Here is a 10,326-nt window from a genome sequence, read left to right as displayed (position 1 = left end):
CACACACACACACACACACCCTCAGAAACATCTAGAAACTATTTGTAAATACAGATACAGTGTCCCAGAGAGACACGAGTCTGGAACAAGCCACCAGTACCTAGTGGCCCACTCATTCATGCCCTTCCCTACCTATCTGTTACCCTAACTGCAGACATCACCTGTGATTGGGTTGAGCTCAGTGATGCCTGGGGGTGGGGGTGGGGCTGGGAATAGGAGAGGGCTTCTCACTCAAATCAGTTAGGCAAAAGAGAACTGGGCCGGGAAGACAGTCATTCCCAGACGGTTGGAACAGCATGTGTAAAGGCCCTGGGGCAGGCATGTGTGAGCAGAGCCAGGTCTACTGTGGGAACCAACCATGGTCACAGAGAGCACACGGGGCTTCATAGTCAGGGGACACTAAGGTCAAGTCAAAGCCAGACAGGCACACAAAATATATGTTTAACAACTGGGCCTAGCATCCTCACAGGGCTCCCACCATGGCTGCTCCTGAGGGAACAAACACTCTACTTTGCCCAGTGACGCCCCAGCCAAGCCCAAGTGTGCAAAGCTCTCTTTCCTCTATTGGTTTCTTACAGCCCGGAGAAGGGAGAATGTCTGCCTGAAGGCATGAAGGAAGCCAGTCTGAGGCTTACGGGTTAGTATCTTATAATAGGGCAAACACAGAAGGAGCCACGGGAGGGGTCAGCTTTCCCTGGGGGATCCCCACCCCCCAGCACCCAGTCCATCTGGACCAGAACTAGTGCCAGGAGCATCCTGGATCCTGCCGTCTCCATAGAAACCAAGGCTTTAGCCACCCGCCCACCCACCCCCTCAGGTCTGCGGGGGCTGAGAGCTGTCCCTTCACCTGCGGGGGCAGAAGCCCAGCTCAGCCGAAGCCCCATCCAGACTGAGTGCCCACAGACATCCACGCACCCTCCCTCCCTTGCATTCACACCTGCTCGCTTGTGTGCCCACCGAGGCGCCCGCACACATCCCCCGCGCTGGTGTCCACAGGAGTCCTGTGGGCCTGCACACCCACATGGGCGCTCACGCATGGTCAGAAGCGTTCACACCAGCTCCGTGCCACCCCGGATGGGCAGGCTGGTGTGCGCGCGCATGTACACACACACACACACACACACACACACACACACTGGAACATTAGTGCGAATTCAACACATTCAGGCACCCGCAGCACCCGGAGACCCGGCGCCAGCCAAGCATGAGATGTCCCTCCCCCCAGAGGCCTCTAGGGAGGCACAGCCTGGTGGTGACTGAGTCAGCCCCAGGGAGCCACAGTGACATCATGGGTCCCCAGACAGAGGATATTGGCCAGTTAGCGTGTGTACCCAAGAGGCCAGGGCACAAGCAGTCCCCTTAAAGCCTGAAGAACACACCCCCTCAGGATTCGCTGTTCTCTGGGAGGCACTGGCCCTCCTTCCTAGGTCCCTTCCCCTCCCCACGCCCTGCTGCCTACGTACCTGGCCACCACCTGGTCATCCACTTTCACCAGACAATAGGGGTCACTGCTCCCAGACCTGTGGGGTCAAGAAGGCTATTGGAAGCCCCAATCTCTACCTTAGGCAGGGTAGAGCTGAGGCTCAGAGAGGGGATGGGGACCTACCCCGGGTCACACAGCAAGTCCTACAGAGAGTCAAGACCTTGGGGCAGGGGGAATATCAGCAGGTTATGTCACCACAGTCCAGGCCACTCACCCACCACCCACAGGCAATATAAGCCTGGTCCTTCTGGTTCTGGGACTGCTTTGTCACTATGGGACTCCAACCAGCCCAGAGGGGGCTGGAGGGGAGGGGTGCGGAGGAGAGATCACTTGAGCTCCCCACCACAGACAGAAAAAGACCCTAATGTCAACTTCTGAGCTAAAGGCTGCTGCCTGCGTTCCTCAGTCTGACCTTTTCCTCACCCCCATCCTCTGCAGAAAGTTACCTGCAGGTACACGCTAGGGCCTGGGACCTCAAGACAGAACCCACAGAGATGGCTGTAGTGTTGGAGTCTATCTCAGGGGCAGAGTGCTTGCCTCGCGTGTTCAAACCCCGGGTCCCATCTCTGGTAAGAAAAACCAAACCAAATTCCAAAAGGCACGTCCTATTTTCCAGGCAAGGCCAGCCCCACCCACTTCCCCTTTATAATAGAAGTCACCAACAAACTCCAGGCTGCCTACCGGGGTCTCCATTACCTCACTCTCAAAGGCTGGCTGCTGGCACCACTGTCTAAAATGAACCTCCAAGCTATTTGAGATGAGCCATACTCACAGTCCCAGCTCCTGGGAGGCTGAATCATGAGGTTTACCTGAGTCCAGGAGTTCAAGACCAGCTTGGACAACGTTGTGAGAGCAAGTCTCATATCAAAAAATAAATACTGCACACACACCCCACCCTACCTCACCCCACCCCCGGAACCAACATCATCTTGCGTTCAGTTTATCTATGTGGTTTGTTGGTCTCTACCTTCCTACAATCCCCGGACTGTGACCTCCTGGGGTCCCAGCTGCACCTACTTCTCCATGGGTCTGGGGGTGGCCCTGCAGGGAAGGTTCGGGGTGAATGGATGTGGTACCCACAAGATTTCAGCCAAGGTCTTCTAACCATGTCCCCTCTGCTCCTCCAGCTGTGTTCTCTCTGACACCCAACCACGGGGAACAGGGGTGCTGGCTGCAACTTGGGCCTTGGCTAGCTGGCTGGGTCTTTCCCTGTCCCTCAGTTTCCCCCTGAAGCTTCACCCTTCAGCCTCCCCAGAGCAGACATGGCCCGGGTCGACTGAGATCAGCTGGCACAGAGATTTGGAGATACGGCCTCTCCCAGGCAACCTAGCTGACCCCAGGTCCCTCGAGGGAGCAAGGTTTAACACATCTGCTCCAGGGCCGTGACGCACATGGTCTTATCAGGTCTCTATCAGGTAGGGGCCAGGGTGGCAGGCAGAGCTGGCCTCTCCCAGGCCCTGGCCTCTCCTAAACTCTTAGCCTCTCCCAGACTCCTGGCCTCTCCCATGGCCCTGTCTGAGTTGAGCACGGGAAATGTAACACCCTCAATCATTACTTGCCTGCCTGGTACTGTTCATACATTAAAGTCATTGGTGTTTATATCCCAGCTGTGTGACCTTATGACCATGACTGCCTCTCCGGTCCTCAGAATATCCACGTGGATAACAGAAACCAGTTGGCCATACATAGTGCCAAATAGGGTACCTGTCCAGGGTAAGTCCTCACTAATGACTGACAGAGTTAGCCACTCACTCAGACCACGATGGTCAGGCTGAGTCTCGGCCCTCTGACTTAGAAGAGGGAATTAGAAGACATCATAACTAACGACTCACACGCAGACAAGGGAGCCCCCAGCTTGCTCTGAAAAGATCCCTTTTAAAGAAGGGAGTCGACCACGAGAGAAACTGAGGCTGGGTGCCCAGCAGGCCACAGAGATACCTCTTCAGCCTTGCTCTGGGTCACCGTCCACCCCAGAGCTTATCTTGGCCAGAAAACTAGAGGGACAGGGGTGAGCCAAGACGCAAGAAAGCCCCTTTCCAAAGAAGCAGGGAGCCCTTGAGCTGACCCTGTGTCCTAGCCTGGTGGCCACATCTGTCACCAGCTCATAATACTCTCCCGAGACTGGTGTACCAGGTGGAGTTCAGTGAGGCAAAAGCCCTGTTTCTAGGCAGGTCCCTTCCATCAGCCACCAAGTGCCAAATCTCCACTCCTACTCCGCAGTTCTGTAGTCTCCAATGCTCATCCTGAAGTGGGCGGCTCAAAGCTTTTACTTCAGGTGTGTATTTATTTGTGGTAGCTAATCAGGAAGGTGGGGTACTAAAAGTACTCTAAACAGCTCCCCTCTTGGCACAGCTGCAGTTTCGGGGGGTGCCAAGGAGGCTCCCCCAAAGCAAAGACGGAAGCAGAATCTGCAGCTAGGGTAGTTGGAAGTTTTTAACCCAAGCAAAGGTCTCTGGGTACCACCATGCCTGCTCATCTTTCTACAGCTGACCCCCTAGTCAGTGTCTTCCACTCTCCCAGCTGGACATGGGTTCTAACAGCAGCTCCTTCCAGAGCTACACGACCCAGATGGGACACCAAAGGCCAGCAAGAGAAAGGTTCAAGGTCACTCAACACACCTCCGCCCAAGGATCCTGACACCTGGCTCAGATGCTGACACCTCCAGAGCCCCTTCTGGCTTTGGACCAAGCAGGAGGGGGGAACCCGCTCCCTCCGCCCGCCCCCAGCCCCATTCTGCTGAGTCAGCACTTGTTGACTCCGCCCCGGAGAACCAGAGCCAAGGACAGGGGCCCCGAGGAGCCCAGCGCCCCCAGCCCCATCACATGTGGCACCTGCGAGCGTCTCTTAGATCACTTGGAGATCTGAGACAGTCCACCCTAGGTTTGCAGGTACAACACTGGGATTCCCGGTTAGAGGGAGGACCACCTGGTGAAGCGCTGCCAACCTAAACAACACCCCTAAGGCATGAAAAAATCTTGGGGTCAGTCTGGACCACAGTTCTCGGGGGCTCTACCCCTGGTGGTCTCTGGATAGCCTCTTCGCTCGAAGAGCTCGAAGAAGCCCCACCTCCAACACCTGCTGGAGCTAAGGGATCGCTCAACCCTCTCCTAGGCTCTAAGAGTACCCAGTCCAGAGATCCCTTAATCCTTCCTGGAAGACCCACTTGGGGACATCCTAGAACAAAGACACCCTCCTTCCCGGGGGTGGGGGGGTGGGGGGAGCAGGGTGCGGCACCTGCTAAGCCTGGGCTCCCCCTCCCACAGAACAGGGAGGGCGGATCCCCAACAGCGGGTCCTACACAGGGCTCCCCACAACCCTTCTACGCACCCCAGTGGGCACCCGGAGACTCACACGTCCTTGGCGGGCAGCGCTCGTCCCTCCACCACGCGGATACTCAGCGAGCCGCTCTTGGCCATGGCGCACAGTCCCAAACTTTCCAGGCAAGGAGTCTGCGGAGGTTCCGAGGCTGGACCAGGAGGTGACCCTACATGTCATCAGCTGCGGGCCAAGCACGCTGTCCGCGGGATCCCACGTGTCCGGGTCTGGGGTGCGAGTGGACTGGATGTAGGGCTAGGAGGGAGACGTGCTGGGTCCCGGAAGGGGACATGCGTCCAGAGCTACAGGTAGCTGTGCGCTGCGATCTGGGCAGGCTGAGCCTGGCGTCTGCAGCCCGGGAGGTCCCTCCTGATCCCGCCCCCCGCAGCTGCCCCGCCCGCCCCGAGCCCCTATGCGAGCGCCCCCTGCTGGCACCCCAGATAACTGCACTCAGCCGGGGACCCCCGGGCGCTATGGGTCAAGGGGTGGGGGTGGGGGAGGCGCGAGCAGTCAAGCAGGGCGGCAGGCTGTTACTGAGCTTGTTTTGGACCCTCCAAGGATCCGGATGTCTCCTGCCGGCCCTCAACCCAGCACCTCCACACCTCTCCCACCTCCGCCACCTGCCACCCCAACACCAGCCTCGGGGTCCCGGAACAGTACTCTCTCTGGGCGGCAGGCGGCGCACGCTCCCTGGGGGGTCTGATGCGAGTGGAGGGAGGGACCTCGAACATCCCCTTGCATCGTCTCTTCGTCTCCAATTAAACCCGGAGTGTGCCAGCGGAGGCTCCCACGTCACCGGCTGCCACTGCGGGGGAGGAAGCCGCGGCCGCAGGGGGAGGGGAGGCGCGGAGATAACACCGCCCGGGCGGCACGATAAGAGCCATCTGCAAACCTCGAACACTTAACCGAGTGCCAGGCACGGCTTGAGCCTTTCATGGGGATTATCTCAGTTTCGAGCCCTCGGCAACTCTGTATGTCATGTGTGCCCTCTATCTATGGATTTAAAAACAAAACAAAAAACCAAAATAAACACACATACACACACAAACTGGGGTTCTGAGAGGTGGGGGAACACTTGCCAGAAATCTCCTTCCTGGGTTTGAGTTCTGACTCTGCTGCCATTTGGTAGATGTGGTAATGCCTGGTCTTGGATGAGTCAGTCACTTAACCTCTCTGTGCCTCGGTTTAGTTTTCTCATCTGTTCAGGGAGCATGACACGACACGTGTCTCATTCACAGGGTTGAGAGAGAATTAAATGACATACTCCCACACGGGCCTCCGAACAGTGGTACACACCTCATCAAGCACCGAGTACACGGTATTTTTGTTGTTCTTCTTCTTCAAGGTGTGCCTTAAATGTCACGTCTCCTGGCAAGGCTTTTAGGAGGCCCTTCCACACCCCACGCAAAGCTCGTCTTCCTTTTTCCTCCGTTCCCAAGATGCTTTGTGCCTTTGCGAGTTTTAAATGGGATCATGTGAACAGAAGGCTTGTCCCAGGGTAGACACTGGCACAGCTATTACCTTCCTTATTGGAGTCTGTGGTTTAACTAACTGAGGAGTATTCAGGAAGGCTGGCAAGGGCAACTTAGGGCCGGGCACCCATGGGAGTGCAGAATGAGGTCACCTGCCACTGCCCAGACTGGCAGGACTGGGAGCACCTGCCTAGCCCTGGGAGCACCTGCCCAGCCCCTGGAGCCTGAGCCACCTAGTGGTCTGAATCCCCCTCCCTCCCCCTCCTCCTCTTCCCAGCCAGCACCCAGCCCAGATGGAAGTGAGCTGGTGCCCTGGAATTCTATCCCGGTGGGTTTCTGGGAAGACCACAGCAGGCCAACCCAGGGGTGACCCAGGGTTGAGTCCAAAGCTGCAGCAGCCCACCCCCACCCCCACCCCCACCTACCACCATCTGCAGCTGTAACTCCACGTTTCCCTGGGGAGGAAGAAGAGTTGCACACACACACACACACACACACACACCTAAGCAGACACCTCTACCTGGATATTTTGCCCCTAGAGTTATAGAGACCCCAGACAAGCCATTCCGGTCCTCGGGCACCCTGATGGAGTCCCCAGATTCCATGACGTACTGGCCAAACACAGGCATCATTACTCCACATTCCAAAGTTAACAGGAAGCCCTACTTGTAATTTTCCCAACTCTAGACCCGCAGTGGGATCTGTCCAGTCCAGCTAGGCCACCAAGGAGCCAGCTCTGTCATATCCCTCTCACTTGACAAAAGGTCCTCTGGCACAGGGGCCACAATCCCTACATTTTCTACATGACCCTCCCTGACTACTTCCTGTTGTTCTAGGAAACTTTGAACTAAAACAGGCGGGAGGCTGCAGTCCTGCTCATACAACCCTGATCCAGGGCCCAAAAGGGAAAAGACGGCCAGGGAGGGTGTGACTTGCTGGGAGTCACCAGCCAAGACAGAGAGAAGAGACCCTGGCAGCCATCAGTTTCACAGGAGACCCAATCATGTCCCCTTAACATGGGTAGTACGAGGCCAGCTGTTCCAGCTGTTCTAAGTACACAGTAGGTGCTTATGAACACCCCTCCCCGCCATCTTCTTAAGGGAAAAAAACACAGTCCTTGCTAGTTCTCTGCAATGTCTAGCATCTATGGCTGCAGACATCATGTAGACACTTAGGTGAAGCCGGGATGTGATGGTATACACCTGTAATGGCAGAACAGGAGGCTGAGCCAGAAGGAGCGTGAAGTACAGGCTAGCCTGGGCTACAAACACAGACACCCCTTTCTAAAATGAATAAATAAATAAATAAATTAGGGTCTGGGGCTGCTGCCCAGTTGGTAGCACGCTTGCGTGTACATGGATGGCCCTGTGTTCCATCCCCAGGGTGGCACACAGCTGTAAAACCAGCACGTGGAAGGCAGTAGGAGGAGGATTAGAAGTTCAAGGTCATCTTCGGCTATTTGGCAAATTCAAGGCCAGCCTGGACTACACCTCTAAATAAATAAAGCCTTAGGTGGGGAAAGTTCTAGCCGAAGGTCTTCTTAAGGGAAGGGGGTCTTCCTAATGAATCCTGGCACTGAATGCTCTCAGGCAGGTGAGTTACCCTCTCCATGCCTCTGTTTCTTCCTGTGTGAGTTGGAGCTGCTAACAGCACCCATGTCACTGAATGCACGAGGACGTGGAGGAAATGTCAGAGGCTTCAGCACGCCTGGTATACAGCAAGTGCCTACTAAGTGTCATGTTCATCATGGAGAATCCCCAAGCCTTCAGCACACCTGGTATACAGCAAGTGCCCACTAAGTGTCATGATCATCATGGAGAATCCCCAAACCTTCAGCACACCTGGTATACAGCAAGTGCCCACTAAGTGTTATGATCATCAGGGAGAATCCCAGCTCACTCTGGAGCCTGGCAATCCCACCTTGGCTTAACACCAAGGCTAGGCCCTGAAGATGTGGCCAGGTAGAGTGCCAGCCCCAGCCCCCAGTTCCAGGGATGGAGGGAGTGCCACCTTCTAGCTAGCTGGAGGAAGTTCCTGTTCCGGACTACAGATCTGGGGGAATCTGGATTTTGTTTTTTTGTTCTTTTAATCCAAGCAGAGAGATCCGAAGATCAGAGTTCTGCCCACCCTTGTAGGCTCATTGCCCAGACCTGGCTGAAACCAGCACTTCACCCCCGTGTGTGACACGCTCCGCCAGGGCCCAGAGAAGCTCACAGACTCTGAGCAGAGCATCCCTGCCCTAACGTCATTGAGTGAGCCTATCTCAAAAAAAGAAAAGAAAAAGAAAAAGAAAAAGAAAAAAAAGAAAAAAGAAATAAAAGAGAAAGAGGGAGAGAGAGGGGGAAGAGGGAGAGAGAGGGGGAAGAGGGAGAGGGAGAGGGAGAGGGAGAACAATACAAGCAGACACCCAATGCGTGTACAGGGTTTCTCTGTGTAGCCCTGGCTGCCATGGAACTCACTCTGTAAAACCAGGCTGGCCTCGAACTCAGAAATCTGCCTGCCTATGCCTCCCAAGGGCTGGGATTAAAGGCGTGAGCCACACCACACGGCCATACTTTCTATTTTTATTTAAAGAAAGACTATAAATTTGAGGCCAGCCTGGGCGACATCTTGAGAATCTGTTTGAAAAAGAAAAACAAAAATTAATTAGAAGTTAATTAATTAATTGGTTAAGTAATTAATCAGAAGTTAATTCATGTTTCCTTCAGTTTTTGATTCTCTCTCTCTCTCTCTCTCTCTCTCTCTCTCTTTCCTTCATGTGTATGAGTGCACTGTAGCTGTCTTCAGACACACCAGAAGAAGGCATTGCATCCTATTACAGGTGGCTGTGAGCCACCATTGTGGTTGCTGGGATTTGAACTCAGGACCTCTGGAAGAGCAGCCAGTGCTCGTAACCACTGAGCCATCTCCCCAGCCCCTTCCATCGGGTTTTAAAAAGAACATTTCTGCCTTCCAACTCTTGCCACTTGGCACCCAGCATCTGGGAAACCAGGCAGAGAGGTTCCGGGAGCACTATGGAGTCCTCCCTCCGTGGCCTATCAGCCACATTCATGACCTCCGTTTCCTGATGGCTTGCTTTGTGGTGATTTACCCACCAGTCTTATCACCTAAATGTCAGGGACAATGTCTGACTCATGCCACCGCCTCCCACACCCTTGGCACCGAGACTCAAAACACACTTGATGGGTAGGAGCCACCAGGAGCCAGAGCCCAGTGTTCCTGTGACCCTGTTCCACTGATTTTTATTTCTCTGTCCCCAAGGTGCCTAGGATGGTGTCCTGACCTTCAGCAACTTAGTCCTTCCCTGTAGACCTCCTTCTTCACAGAGCTCTGCCAGGGGTCATTCTCTCTCATAGTGAGACAACTACTTGAAGCCATGGCTAGGGTAGGACTGACAGGGCTCGGGCACAAGTGAGACAGGGATGAGAGTGAGGTCTTTGTCTCTAGACACAAAGCCCAGTTTGTGATGGCTGGGCGCAATTCTGGGCAAGATGCCACAAGGGACAGACAACCACGGCAGAAAGTGTGTGCAGGAATTGGCATCAGTTCTCCAGGCCGCCTGCCCAGGAAACAGGTCTGTGATGGCCTCCCCCACCCACGCCTTGGAATGGAGAAGTAGGAAGGGAGTCATTGAACCGTGAGGCCAAGGGAGGTTGGGGGGGGGGCAGTGGATATTTCCAGAGTGTGTGGGTTTGTGGCCAAGGGCAAGGGCAGCTGGGAAAGTGTCCCTGCTGTCACTCAGAGCACAACTCAAACCAACGCCCCCACCACCTCCCCCCACCCTAGCCAGGGATAGAGACAGGCAGGAGGGCCCAGTTCATAGCATGGCAGAGGCGTCCAAACCAACCAGACACATCTTCCCAGACCAGTCAACAGAGGGGAGCTCTGAGACCTGGGAAGGGAATGACTGTGTGCAGCTAAATGGCACAGCCCTCCCCAGCTGAAGACAAGCTGGTGGCTTAAGAGTTGTTGCCAAGCTGGGTGTGGTGGTGCACGCCTCTAATCCCACAACTCTGGAGGCAGAGGCAGGTGGATCTCTGAGTTCCAGGCCAGCCT

The 10,326-nt window shown here is 55.3% G+C and overlaps 1 protein-coding gene across 1 annotated transcript in view; it reads right to left on the bottom strand.

Annotated features, from left to right (window-relative positions):
- Rasal1 (RAS protein activator like 1) overlaps positions 1-5,156 on the bottom strand; it is a 31,192-nt gene extending 26,036 nt beyond the window's left edge. Inside the window, exons 1-2 of the mRNA XM_029533625.1 lie at positions 4,835-5,156; positions 1,464-1,520 (exon numbers count right to left, since the gene is read on the bottom strand). Coding sequence (XP_029389485.1) covers positions 1,464-1,520; positions 4,835-4,899 — 122 coding nt within the window. The 5' untranslated portion in view covers positions 4,900-5,156. The remainder of the gene's footprint in view (positions 1-1,463; positions 1,521-4,834) is intronic.
- Between the last annotated feature and the right edge of the window lie 5,170 nt (positions 5,157-10,326).

This window comes from Mus pahari, chromosome 23 (assembly GCF_900095145.1).
Source record: "Mus pahari chromosome 23, PAHARI_EIJ_v1.1, whole genome shotgun sequence".
Classification (NCBI taxonomy): Eukaryota; Metazoa; Chordata; class Mammalia; order Rodentia; family Muridae; genus Mus; species Mus pahari.
Note: the sequence above shows the minus strand (reverse complement) of the source record. Positions and strands in the feature narration are given on the sequence as shown.